The following is a 14,697-nucleotide window of genomic DNA, read 5'->3' on the forward strand; positions in this document are numbered from 1 at the left end:
CAAGGAAAAAAAGGGAAGAAAAATCTGATGTCAAGGGCTGAAGTGTTAACCTGTTGCTGAGGACTAGTTCAAGTGTGCTGAAAGGTGTCATTTCAATTAATGAATCACAGGCCTCCAAATAACGTTGATCTAATTTGTTTTAATTAAAGCTAATCAAAGAGACCTCCTTGCAGTCTCTTCTCATTCTCACCTTCTGGGTGTTAAGCTTTCCTTGTTGCCTTCCCCTGTATCTTTTGTAATCTACATCATACTTTCTGGCCAGAAGTGCATATAGCAAGTATTCAAAATGTGGCCTCCCCAGAAAGGTTTGTGAAAGCATGCCATTTGTTTCCAGTAATTTTCCTAACGATTTCTAAGACTTAGCCTGTCAGAGGACAGTAAGCTGATAGTTAAAAAAAAACAAAAAAACAAAACAACAAACCAACCCCAAAACCATTGAAACCAGTATTTTCCTATCTTGCAGAACTTCCCTTACGTTAAAGACATGGATTTTTCTGTAATTAATATCAAATATGCTCTCTGCTATATCTGGGATGAAATAGGAGGAAGAAAAGGTGAAAAAATAAATAGACAAATGTAGGTAAAAATTATGTTTATAAGAAATTTGAAAATTCAGTACTGATTTAGTGATCCTTCTTCAAGAGAAACCTCAAAGAAGTACTTCTAAATTAGTAATTTGATGCAGAAATTCAGAAAGTCTTTCAAAAGAAGTTAGTTAACAAAACAGTCCATGCTACCTTAATGACTCAATAGGATGTACAGCCATCTTAAGTATAAGGAAAAAACTCAAACTCTCTAAACCCAGGTGCTTTTAATTAATTTTAAACAGCAAACATGATGGGAGGAGAGGGAGTAGAAGGAACAAAAATAAAGAACCAAAAAAACAGTCGTAACTTCAAAGAAGTCCTTTTATTTGTGGCATTTTCTTTCACTTACAGTAATACGCTTTCAGTGTTCTTCCCAGCAGACTCCTACCAAGGAGATTAATTTAAATGCCAAATCTTGCACGAGAGGTGAAAAACACTGAAATCAGTTACCAAGTATATCCAAACACCATCAAACACTATTTTTTTGAAATTTGAGAGACACCATGCAAAACAAAGTGCCAGGTGTTTGTTCTGCAGTCTCAGGGTGCTAGTACATGCAATGCTATTTTTCCCCTGTATAAACTGAGAAATATGCTGCCCCTGTGGATAGGAGACTCCTTACTCTTCTGATGGAATCTGTAATGCACTTTGCATTATAGGGAAAAGGTTAATTCTGCTCAACAACATGCTGTGCCCTTCAGTATCTGATTTTATGTACCATTCCATGGATAGTTGGTTTTAACAACTCATTTATTTTTCTTCAAGTGCAGCTTTTGAAACTGAATATTTTGATGCTTTCCCTGAAAGCAGATAGCATCAGACCCCTTGTGTGAGGGCAAATACAGAACCACAATGAGAACATCCAGTTAATACAAAAAAAGTCCACAAAAATGAGATACTGTCTGAAGCATGAAGATTATTAGATACAAAAAAAGCAGACTTTATAAAGAAAAATATTCATCGAGCATAGTACAAAACTATCCACTACAGAATTTTTATATATCCCCTAGAGTATTTAATATTGGTCAGGAATCTCACTGATTCATGATGCCAGAGAGAAAAAGCTCTGGGGCCATTCATCACCTGCCAGCAACCAAAAAAAAAAAAACCTTGGATAAATAGCAAGGAATTTAAGAATTAAGAACCTATTTCAGTCTTGGATTCAGTAAGCTCTCAGAAATAATCAGGCAGTTCCAGCAAGATAACATTGACACTCAAAAGAACTCATTCAATGCTCCAAACTCATAGTGGATCTCTAGGACCAGTAGCATGAACCAGTTCATCTATAGTGATGACAACACAGAATAATCCTTCAAGAGGAAAAGGAAGTAGCATTTTGTTTTACTCCCAGATAATTTCTGTTTGTTATTAATTTTAATAACAATATAAAATTAATAGGAAGCATAAATAAAATATGAATCTGTAAAATAAATATATCACTTATTTAACAGAAAGAATGCAAATTCAGTGAAAGAGGACAGAAATTATTTTAAGTAAGTACCCTTGATAAAGATTCAAACATTCACATGGGATTAAATTACAGCATCTCTATTGTTCCCTAATCAACACCAGGAAATAGAGGTCATTATTCTACATCCCTGATGGCTTGCTGCTGAAGTCACTGGAAATGCAGTGGGGATGAATCTGACTTTTTATCCAATTTACAGTACATGTGAAGCTCAAGAGTAGTGCTGTTTAGTTGGAATTTTTTAATGCACCATTTACCAACAGCATCACTAAATTAACACCACCACAATATGACAGACGTCATCAAAACTTAAGGCTGTACATCATAAAAGAAGCTATCTTATGAGTTATTTTTTCCTTTCTTTTCTTTTTAAGGGGAAATGTGTGGTGCATGGCCTCTGTTTTTTCTGACTACTCTTCAATTTTCTAGCATCAAGAAATAAAAGACAAGGATAAAAGAAGCTGACTTGCAATAATCACCATATTATTACTGCTGCCAGTAATAATGGCCACAAGGCCTTACAAAACAGAATATTTATTTGACATGAAGTTTCATTTGACTTTATACTTCAGTGTTTTTCCTAATAATACCATTCATAATGTCTTGTTTCATTAGCTTCTTCTGAATAAAAAACAACTTCTGGCTCTTCTGGGTCTTTATGCTGGAAGGAGAGAAGCCTTGTTAAACACCTTCTCAAACTATTTCCTTGACCACTGGAAACACTTCATTTATACAATCAGCGGACAAGCACTCCAATATTGTGTTCGGTAAGACAAAAATATAATTTGACTTATGAAGAATTTAATAGACATCAGATTGGAAATAAATCGGTCACATGAATATAAACTTTTTTATACTTTTCATATTCTAACCTGATTAATGCACTTATATGTATGCTCATAATTTAACAAAATAAAGTTCAAGGCAGGGAAACAAGGCCATTAGCTGATATGCAAAATTAATATCTGTCACTCCATATTCTCATACATCCTGCATTCACTGAGACAATAGTGTCTTTTACTATCACATGCTACAAGAATTAAAAGAAAGTTGAAAGTAGTATGATGAAGTATATCCAAAAAGAGCCACAACATTGCCTAGATGTTTTTCTCCAAGCCTTCTACAAAATGTCAGAAAGAACAAGCTTTTAAAAATAACTTTTGCATGTTTTCTCTCTTTACGCAGAAGGAAATTAAATTCTTAAAGACCTTCATGCCATGTCTCAAGCTTTCCTATCAGCTGAGAACCTTCTTTAGTATCACCACTAAGCTGCAAATTGGCTGACTTTAAGTGCTTCCAGCAGAGAAATCTTAGTGTATGCATGTCACAGACATCTTTTCATTAAAAATCCTTTCTTAGGATTTTTCCTTCTGAGAAGATGAGAGGCTTCAGGAACAAATGTAAACAATGGTTATCTGCTGCTGTGGAATGCAACAGGTGCATCTGTGATTGGTCTCATCTGCTTGTTTGTAATTAATGGCCAATTGCAGCAGAGCTGACTCGGACAGAGAGTCTGAGGCAGCTACCTTTTGTTATCATTCTTTCTTTTTCTATTCTTAGCTTAGCTAGCCTTCTGAGATGAAACTTTTCCTTCTATTCTTTTACTGTAGTTTTAATGTAATATATATCATAAAATAATAAATCAAGCCTTCTGTTACATGGAGTCAGATCTACATCTCTTCCCTCATCCTAAGACCCCTGTGACCACTGTCACATATGCATAATGCTCCAAACTTCCTCAGAAGCAAGCAAAAGTGCTCTCAAGATTCCACAGTTAAATTACAAGTTTCTCAAGGAAAAACCTTATACTAGGAATCTACTTGGCATACTGATCCTCACAGGGACCTCTGGATTTTATGACGACATGTAGAAAACTGCAGTAAGACACTGAGGAATAAAAAATCCACATCTTTGACAAAGGTGATACTTTTACTCCAGTAATAATTAAACAAATTCCACTAACAGGCAGCTCAAACCTTTTAAACATAGAGAAATCCGAAGTCTGATAAATTTTCTTATGCAAATATAATTACCATGAAAACTGTGTGTCCTCAATATTCTCATTCTGGACAGAGAATGGGAAGTGAATGAGGTTATTCCAACCTGAGCAAAAAGGTGGATACAAATAATTTCCTGTCCAGAGCAGCTTCTCCATACATGAAGACCCTGCATGAACCCACACTGGAGCAGCCTATTCCTGGAGGACTCAATCCTGTGGAAAGGACCCACACTGGAGCAGGTCATGAAGAACTGCAGCCATGGGAAAGACTCATGTTGGAGAAGTTTGTGGAGACTGTCCCCCAAGGGAGGGACCAATACTGGAGCAAGAGAAGAGTGTGAGGAGTCCTCCCCATGGGGAGGAAGGAGGTGCAGCCCTCATCCCCTGCCCTTCTCTGCCATTGGCAGGGAGGAGGTAGAGAACTGGGATTAAAGTAAAACCTCAAAAGAAGGGAAGGGCGGAAGAAGTTTCTTGAAGATTTGGGTTTTGCTTCTTATTACCCTACTCTGATTTGCCATTAAATTAAACAGATTTCCCCAAGTTGAGTCTGTTTTGCTCATGACAGTGATTGCCAAGTGATCTCCCCCTGCCCTTATCTCAGCCCATGAACCTTCCCTTAAATTATCTCTTCCCTGCCCAGACGAGGAGGGCAGTGACACAGCAGCTTTGGTGGGCACTGCTAATCCAACCAGGGTCAACCTACCACACTCAGCTACACAATCCATGCATTCCCATGGAATCCATATTGATACAGAACAAAACATATTATTCCATCTGACTAGTCTTTTTTCACTCAATAATATTAATTTTTTTTTCCTTCTTTTATGCTAAAGTCCTTCCTACATCTTTCACAAAAACATTATATGGCAAGATCAAATTATAAACCAAAGAGAGGCCATAAACTTCTAAAACTGAAAACTGTAGTGACTCCTCTGAGGGAAAAAAAAAGAGGGTAAAGAAATGAGAGAAAATAATAGGATTTTTTTTACATAGTATGAAAGACTAATGAGTTTGAAAAATAAAACCCTCATCTATTCATTGCTTTTTTTTTTCCTAATAGTTAGCTCATAACAATCTTTAACTTAAACTGGAGAGCTATCAATTTTGAAACATTGTTTAACTAAGGAACTACTAAGTGTTCTGCTAACCTACTTTTAAGGTGGTAAGTACAGAACAGTCACCTCACTATCCCAGCTACCCAGGAAAAAATGTTTTGCATGAAGTAAAAAAATAATTATACTTTCATACATTTAAGTAATATTAGCAATGCAATTGTACTTAATAAATGCTATGACTTTGCTAATTTAAAATATTTATATAAACAGAAATAGTGGGAGAGCAATTCTATGGCTATTTACTTCTAGGTTAAGACAAATTTATATAAACTTTTTTCTGAATTAGTAAATTGATTCTGAACTGAGTCACAAAAGCCTTACCTCAGTGTTCTAAGTACCCATAAGAGAAAGGAAAACCGGCACAGACATAATCTTTGGATGGATTAGAGTGAGTTAAACTTTCACAATATTTAAAAATCCCCCTACTGATGTTAATTCTTAGCTCACTCCCTTATTCATGACTGACTCCCAAGGAAGGACAAAAATAGCTTCACTGCTCACCTGGATTTTTTTTAAATAGTTCCATAAAAATACACTTAAAACTTCTTTAACAAAGCTATATTTGAATAGAAATACAAAAATTAAAGCAAACAACAGATTCAAATGGCATAAGGACACTGTATCAATGGATGACTCTAGCCAGACTGATCAATAATGTATTCTACAGGAGTTTCTCTCAGGTAATGAATTTACTTTCTTTTCTTATCACTTCTCAAATTCTTGCATTACTAGCATACACTCACTGTACAACACTCAAGAGTATTTCATGAAATACAAATACAGATCTCCATCTCCAGTATAAGCTTTTTGCAGGAAGGGAAAGGTACACCAGGATTCAAAGCTTATTTTGGGTCAGGGAGTAGGAAGGTAGGAAACAGAGAGAAAACAATTTTTAAATTGATGCAAACATCTTTGGTTGAACTGTTTAATAAAAATTGCTGTAGTTTGTGCTAGTACATTTCTGCCTTTGTGTAAGAATTCCAAATAATTCTTATGATGTACTTAACCTCTACTACAGAAATAAAATTTTTAAAAAACCACTTCAGGGAGAATAGAAAAATGTGTACTATTTTACTCAAGGAGAGGTCCAATGGAAGATTACTGCCAGCAAACTTACCAGTCGTCTTCTCTCCTCTTCAACAGCAATCAGGAGCCGAGCAAACTCCTTCAATGACTGGGCTGAAAGGAAAACAAAGAAAAAGAATGTTCTGCTTAAAATGAGATTTTAAGACCAGGTGAGTCCATTATCTGGATTGAAGCTACATTGATAAAATATTTCTCTTATATTGCAATGCAATCAGTAGCCTTAAACGAGATAGACTGAAGCAGGCAGCAGGTCAAGAACGAAGAAAAAGAACATGAGTCTTAAGAGTCATCTGTATTTTAAACATAGTTTTTTAATGGAATATGGCAAACTGAATTTCCTGAAACATGGAAAGATCAGTCTCAAAATAGAAGAATTCTGCTTTCAGCCACAAAATTCACTTTAGCATACCAGGAGCAGAAAGAAAATAATTGAGTTTCTCCCACTAAGGTGGGAGAACAAGTATTTGAAAGAACTATTAAAAATATTTGGGTAAATATTTGACACTCAACATTTTAGAAGAAATGCCAAGTGTTTAGATTTACCTGCTCTTTGGCTTTATGTTTTACAAGGACAAGGTTTCAGGTGACTCAAACATATGATTGATTTATAAGCTTTGAATTCTGTTACAACTGTGACAGAGTCTTTGCTCAAAATTGTTTTCAAATAGAAGTCAAAGAGCTGAAGCAGAGTCAATGGAAACATAAGACAAGAATTAACCCTAAGAGGGCAAGAAAGAGGAAAACATTCTGAAAACTCTTAAGACTTCATTCTCATGTAAGCAAACCTGTCTAGAAAAGTATTTCTTTCCATTTGTATTACTTTCTCAAGGGCATAGGGGTTACTTAGATTCAGCATCACAATCCCATCAGTGACAATCCCAGAGAACAATCATGTGAAGAGAGCTAAGTATCTGTTTTTACTTTCCCCTGATGCAACTAGCAGTAATTGCTACCAGTGACAGGATGCTACATGTTGTGGTTTAAAGCTCTGAACTCGGAATACAAATTGCTAAATACAGTTTCTCACAATAAACTTGAGGCAATCACAATCATTTTGAAAGACGTAAAAAACAAACATGGAAACAAAACTTAGATTTTCTCAAAAGAACAGGATGAAAAATTCTTCACAGTTAACAAACATACAGCGTTGACAGTATGCTAGTGGAACTCCACCTCTTAGTTATTTTTTCATCTTCTTAAATGTTTTCTGTGTTAGTCTCCAATAATATGGTTTTATCCCTTCTCAACATCTCTAAAAGATTTAAGGAAATAAGCACATTTTCTAGAAAGTACTGGAATAGATCCTTTAAGAAGGAACTATTATCTGGCTTGCCTTAGCTGCCTTGTCTGCATTCATGAAATGTTACTTAGTTTTTGGACCATTCCAAAATAATTTATATTCTTTATACCATCTGGACCTTGCAGAGGTCACCCTTGCATTCTCCTTTCTCTCTCCTAACTTTAACAGTTTAAGAACACTTTGCTGTTTGCTCCAATTTCTTCTGCAAGAAATTACATAGCTAATTTTTTTTTGTAACTATGATGCTACACTTGCATATCTTGACTTCTAAGTCATTGTTTGCTGACAAATTCTTTTTTTCCCATTATGAGTTCTTGGTTTAGTCCAAATACACTGTAAGTGATCTGTACATCTACTTGGAACTTGAGTCCTTTCCTTTAATATTTTTCCCTGAGAACACAAGTGTCAGAAGATTTTGTCAGTTATGTTGATATCAAGATTTTCAGTTTGATATCCACTGAATTAACCCAATCTCCTAGTCAGCTCATAATATCCCATGGAAAACAAAGCAAAACAAAACAAAAACCAACAGGTAAAGAAATAGGATTAAAAACTGGTTGGTTATACCTGACTAGGAACGCTCAAGAATATCTATGTAGCCAATATGAAATGCTAAAATCTAAATAAACAATTAGCTAGACAGACATGGCTAAACTATGAGGATATGAAGAGTGGGGGGGAGGAAGAAGGGGAGTGTAAAAGAAACCTGAAACAAAAACTACTACGAGAAGCTTTTGATTCATCTTTCGAATTTCAAGGCTGAACCAGAGAGATTTTTAGTTTAAGAGTTGAAACATTTGCTTAGGATTTAAATAAATTCAGGTCGGCCACAGGAAAAAAACATATAAAATATGTTCTGTAAGTGTGCCAATCAATATTTTCCTCAATATTTAACATTAATACAAAGATACTAGTTTGTCACCTGTACAGTGCCTTAGCTAAGGATTGAGAAACTGTCTCCATCTTTTCTACCCATTGGCTCACCTTTGGGGGAATTACAAAGGTCAGTTTCACTAAGAACACAGAACCTACACTCTTCAGCAGCTCTAAGACAAACCATCCCTCTGATCTTATGAGACTTTGATTGCAGAGACTCCTTTGCATCAAAACTGACTACACCTCTGATGCTTGCTGCCCAACATCCACATCCTTCCCTACATCCAGCCATGGAATGTCCTTCCCCAGCTCAGGAGTTGCACAGGGAGAACTTGTGCATTGTGTTATTCAGAGCATAGTGAAGGATGCACACCCAGTAGAGAGTTCTGCAACATGGACATCTCTGGTGACTCCCATGGTTCTTCTGTTCTTGTAATGCCACCACATTCATTGAGAAAGGCTTTACCCATGCCAGCTCTCCTACAATAGCCCTGACTACTGCAGCACTGATCCTTCAAGCTACTACACCCTTCTTCCCATACAGCCCTCACTCAGTGTGGCCTCATTAAAATCCAGAGTCTGTCCCTAGAGAACTTTGGCTGTGCTGGAAGCTGCACTGGGAGGGGGAAGGGAAGGAAAGAGTCCTTGCTCCCCTTTGCCCAGTGTACCCTTTTCCTTCTTTCTCCCCCCTTCTCCCACAGAGCCCTCTGGTTGCAGAGAGGCAGCAGCTCTGCCTCACCTCAGTTTGGGGCTGAGTAGACAGAGGGATGCTGAGGACAGAGGTCACTGAGGGGGGTGAGGCCTCCCAGGCAATTCACCTACAGATCTACACTTGGAGATCTGGGCAGGGGCGTCCTTCCCTTCCACAACTACTACCCTCATCAGGATCTCAGCACAAAGCCTGGGCACAAGGCACAGACATCTAACTCTGGATTCACAGCTCTCAACAGGAAACAAACAGATATTTCAACAATAATAATTTGAGGTCCTTTTGTACAGTTGAAAACCAGAAGATTTAGAAATCAGACTCATCTGTGTCAGATGCAGCCCACTGTCTGTCAGGACACTCAGGCATTACACACCAGATTCACAATCTTTTCTTAGTAATGCTAAAACATTTTTTTCAATCTTCTTCTTTTTAATCAGAATAGACACAGAAGAATTGAAGTGAACTTTGTAAATACAAAAGGGGGTGGGAGAAAGAAGAGTCAAGTATTTTGCAAGAGGAAATGTCATGGGAATGTGCTGATAAGAAATAAATTCTGAAAACACCAATAATATGAAGTACAATATGCAGCCTAACATATTAAATATAAAGACATTTTTCGTTATTTTCATAAATAATTATTGTTACTGGTGGACCATTTAAAGGAAATGAAGTGCTGACTCAACATTTTATTCTAAGTTATTAGGTGATATTAAAAATCCCAACAGTGTTACAGTCTGCTTTTTCTTTAAGGGCTACTCAAAAGGATTTGTAAGATACATTTGGTATCATGATGGAAATAATGCCTGTGAAAAGCAACGCCCAATAAGTAGAAACAATTGAATATATACCCAGATATACACTTGTGATCTCATTCATCACAAACACAACAGGTTGCCAGCTGCTCTCTCTTGAGTGTTCCCAGCTCAACAACGAGCTGCAAAATTTCCCTTGTTCAGGAGAAAGCACTCCCATTATTCATTATTTTATTTACCAAAAAAAAAAAAAATCAATAATGTTCTTTTTTTTCCAATATCCCTATTATTTCAAACACATGGTACAGCTCTACAAAGAACTACACTCACTTAATTAAAAAGGAACTGAAGTTTAATATAGAATCTGGTTTACTGCATTGAAATCAACCCAGTTGTTCAAAGGAAAAAAAAAGCATATTATAAATCTTATGAAGCTTTTCCTATATACTTGTGCAGAGAATGTATCACCTTAAAATAGCATGTCTGTGGAAATTACTGAAGCTACTCTATCAACCTTAGCTTACTATTTAAGAGTACAGTGCTACACTGTACCACTAAATGCCACATGCAATAGATATGGCATCATCTACATTTAATGACAAAAGGCGGACAAAGTGTTTGACACATATAATAGCTTTGCATGATCAATACTGAACTGAAAGACATAAAGCCAAGTTTGGAAGGTAATGCTCAACCCAAGACAGAAATTAAAAGCTACTGTGGAAGACAATATAACTGAATGTTCTTTTTTGTGGACTGTGGCTTTAATTTCCATTTATACATTCAGTCTTAAATGATGCATAGACAATTTTTAATTACTCTAAAGTACACAAACCAAGAATTTTTTGCATTATGAGCAGATATCACTACCATCTTCAGATACGTGAATGCCAGCATGGAAAAAATAATACGTACAGATATATGTCACATGTTCTTATGACACCTTGCTGTATAAAAAGCAAAAATAAGCAAGACTGTCAGAGATTTCCTTATGTCCTCCTGATCTGAATGAGGAACTGCTGGGACTGTGCTGTACATTGCTCCCAATACTCTTTGGCAGGAAGGTCAGTCAAGTACATCCTCCAGAACCGGTCATACCTAGCACAGACTTGCTATAGCTGGCCTGAATTCATGCTTGAGCACGAACTGTAGTAAAGTCTAGAGGGGAGTTTTTTGCTGTAAATAATACATCACTGAAACAGAATTCAAGATAGACCAATGGCCCATAAGGAAATTTTCTAAGGATTAACACTTGTTTAATAGACTTCTGTGAGTAAGCAGAATAAATATAAGATCCATGAAGGCTGGGAGAAGAATTTTTCTTTTCCAAATCTAAAATTACAGTAAATATATTACTAAATAGTTATTAATTAACAATTGTATTTCCAGAGCTTTTAATGATTAGTATTAACTGCAGCCATGACAAGCGGTTTCTCAACAAATCACAACAGCAAATAAAATTTTCATCCGTCTTTCTATGGCTTTAAGGCATATTGAAAAAGTATGTGAGGTGGTGGTGATGGGGAGGTTACAGTAGGTAGGACAAGAGTGGCCACAGAAGGCTTCCTTTTAGATAGAAAAAACAAACATTTTAGAGTAACACTGACAGGCTACAACAGGTATGAATAGACAATCATCTGCTTTCTCAGTAATTTCTACTTAACAAGATTTGTGGATGTTAAAGCCACAGAGGATCTGTAATGTCTATCAGTGGGTAACTAAATTGGATGTCTCAAAATATGACCACTATGGCAAGTTTTCACATTACAAAATGGAATGCAGACTCCCAGAAAGACTCCCAAAGCCTGTAAGTATCTTGGTCTTTCAGTATGTTGGTTATGAATTTAAATGGAGCCTTATTTATACAACAGAGGTTTCCTTTACCACTGTCATGACCTGGACTGATTTGTTAATGATCCTTTCTTCCCTGTACTTTCCTACTGAATTTAACCTATAAAACATAAAAAGTGTAGAATTACCTAGAGCTTTAAAGGGAATTACAGCTGAGCCCAATGGGAACAAGCTGAAAGATCAACACCTAAGTCTACAAACAGAAATAATGAATAATTTATGCAAAATGCAAAAAAACATTAAATGTTTTTGGACTTTAAGCAGAGTATCGGTGTCAAAGCATTTTATAACTAATGTAGACTAGGCTGGAGCACCTTTGTAACATAATTTAGAAAACAGTAGTGCATGATGACTGCAACATTTTCTTACAGAAAACAGCTGTTGGTTTTATTTTTAAAACACATTTTCAGAAAAGCTATATTTGGACAATAAGACATATGTCTGATATGTCTGATTCCCAATTATTGCTCAGGTTTTCTATTTTCTTTACCTACTGTTATTTCTTCCACTATTTCTACCCTAGGTCGTCTTCCCTCAATTTCCAAATGGCAACATTTTTGGAGAAACTTGAGTTGGAAGACTGAGCTTTGTACTGTAAATAATATTTACTGGGAAAGCAGAAAAGACCACAGAATAGGAGAGGAGTACAGAATTTGAAATCAATGTTTATCTTAGTTATTTTGTCCCTTTCTGAGTATCATTCCCAGATAACAGAGATGCAGCAACTGCTTTCTTTTGCTAAGGTTTAAGAAAAATCATTAAAGTATTTATGTAAATTCCAGTTTGCAAGCTTGCAGCATGTCAGATACGCTTTAAGCTGAGTATTGGTGTCAAGAGATGAATTATGTTAGAAGATTCCATTGTGAAAAAAGAAGTTAGAATATCAAGATAATGGTTCATTTCTTTATGGGGTTTCAATCTCTTTTAAATTTGGGAAATTATTATTGTATGTGCTGTCTTATATCCTCTCCATTTGGTTCCTCTTACCTTCCTAATCTAGGTATCAGGTTTTATGGATCTGCAATAAGGACCTTATGCATTCCTGTTGTCTGTGTTTACATTTACCACAGCCTCCACAAGAACAGTAAAAAAAGCTATTTGACCTTCCTATAATACCATGAAATGCACTTCTAGTAGTAAAAGACATAGGATGAAACAAAAATTCAAGTGTAGAGGTTTAAAGATTACAACAACATACTGTAGTATGGAAATACACTCTCAAAGTGACAATGATTTCTGCCAGAAGACAGTGGTTTAAATTTACAATCCAAATAACTTCAAATTTCATTGAAGACTTCCATCATGGCAAGGCACTCTAAGGTACAGGCAACCCTGTCAGGTCTGTACTGTTCTTGTGATAGAATCAAGGCATTCTTAGAGCAGTCAATGTGAAGCTATTTCAGACGCAATAAGTGAACATTCTTACTATTTTCTCCATAATTAGTCTGCAAGGACTTAATCCAGTGCTTTTTCAGATTTTGAAGCATCTGCCAGGGAGCACAAGTTTCAGTGGTAACTTTATTTCCTGTGGAAATTCCATCCTTGAACTGTGAGGAAAGGTATTTTGCCAAATTTTTTTAATTATTGAAAATAAGTGTGCTACCCCAAATAAGGAAATCCAAATTTGCTAGAAAATTAATTATAGATCAGGAACAAAAAGTATGATAACAGCAAAGAGACAGAGATGAAAAATGCTTGTTTTAAAGCTTCTGCACAGAAATTACACAAATGAATAAACAAGAAAAATTACAAAATTAGGCCTTTTATTCCCAAATTTATGCTTCAAGGTCTATGTAATGTTCTCCAAATGTGATCACATGTTCCACTACATGCTTGCAAGCAGAGAATTTCATCAGGGTACAGCTACTCAAATACATGTAACTAAAAGTAAAGAAACCCCAAGACTTCTCTCTATTTCATTTGAGTTAAGGCATTGCAAACTCAAGAGTAAATTCAGCGGTAATTTTTTCTCCACATCATAATTAGGAGCATTTTGGCTTTTCACAGTATTAGAACAGAGAGATGATAATAAGTGCTGCAAATTCCCCATGAAAACAAGACCAACAATGAAACTATCAGATACTCAGCTGCAGCTTCCCATTTGATCTGCCCTGGTTTATAGCATTTGATCCCTGTATGTTTCTAGGCAGTGTTCCCCACAAAGTTTCAAAGCCCTTCAATTGCAGGCCATACACCAGGCACAAGCATTTGGGTTTTGTCACACTATAAAGGTGAGACAAACCAGCAGAAGAGGCCAGTGATTCCACAGCAAGAATGGAACCTCCTGCCTGAGCATCACACACATGTGCCTCACACTGCAGGCCAATATGAGAACCATAAAAGGCACCAAATCAAGATCTGAGCTTAACTGAAGCCCAAAGCTCTGCAAGATGTGTTTGGCAGGACAGTATAACATGTACATACCATATGAGGCAATTTTAACTCAAGAGTATTTTCACTTTGCAAAACTTAATGAGCAAATATAGCAAGGTATTTTCTGAAGTTTTTTCCTAGACACATGCAAAGCATAAAGTACAGGGCAGCTATTAGAAGTAAAAATCCTTTCCCCTTTACAGAAACAAACCTCCATCAGGGTAACCATCTAAATTCCGTAACAAACAGTGTCATATCTGAGAATTCTTTGCTATAAAAATAAGCTATCATCTCACAAATATTTAAACATACAAATGCAAGCCTTGCACAAAAGTTAAAACAATTCTTTGAGCCAATACATTTACACTTTCCACTCCACTACTTTTCAACAGAGTCCTATGCAGAAAGCTACATGTTCATATACAAACTAAGATTTGCAAGAAAGTTAGGTTTTCTAGAATTCCCAGATTTACTGTCAGCACTTGTCAAACACAATACTTGAAAAGATAACCTGAAGACATGCAATGTTACACATTTTAAATAAATCCAATTACTTGACTTAATATCAGTAAATTACCATG

General features: G+C 36.1%; 1 protein-coding gene across 1 annotated transcript in view; it reads right to left on the minus strand.

Moving 5' to 3' along the window:
• Positions 1–14,697, minus strand: part of ARHGAP42 (Rho GTPase activating protein 42) — a 142,136-nt gene that overhangs the window by 86,869 nt on the left and 40,570 nt on the right. Inside the window, exon 3 of the mRNA XM_036389283.1 lies at positions 6,287–6,348. Coding sequence (XP_036245176.1) covers positions 6,287–6,348 — 62 coding nt within the window. The remainder of the gene's footprint in view (positions 1–6,286; positions 6,349–14,697) is intronic.

The sequence above is a fragment of the Molothrus ater genome, chromosome 2, assembly GCF_012460135.2.
Source record: "Molothrus ater isolate BHLD 08-10-18 breed brown headed cowbird chromosome 2, BPBGC_Mater_1.1, whole genome shotgun sequence".
In the NCBI taxonomy this organism is placed as follows: domain Eukaryota; kingdom Metazoa; phylum Chordata; class Aves; order Passeriformes; family Icteridae; genus Molothrus; species Molothrus ater.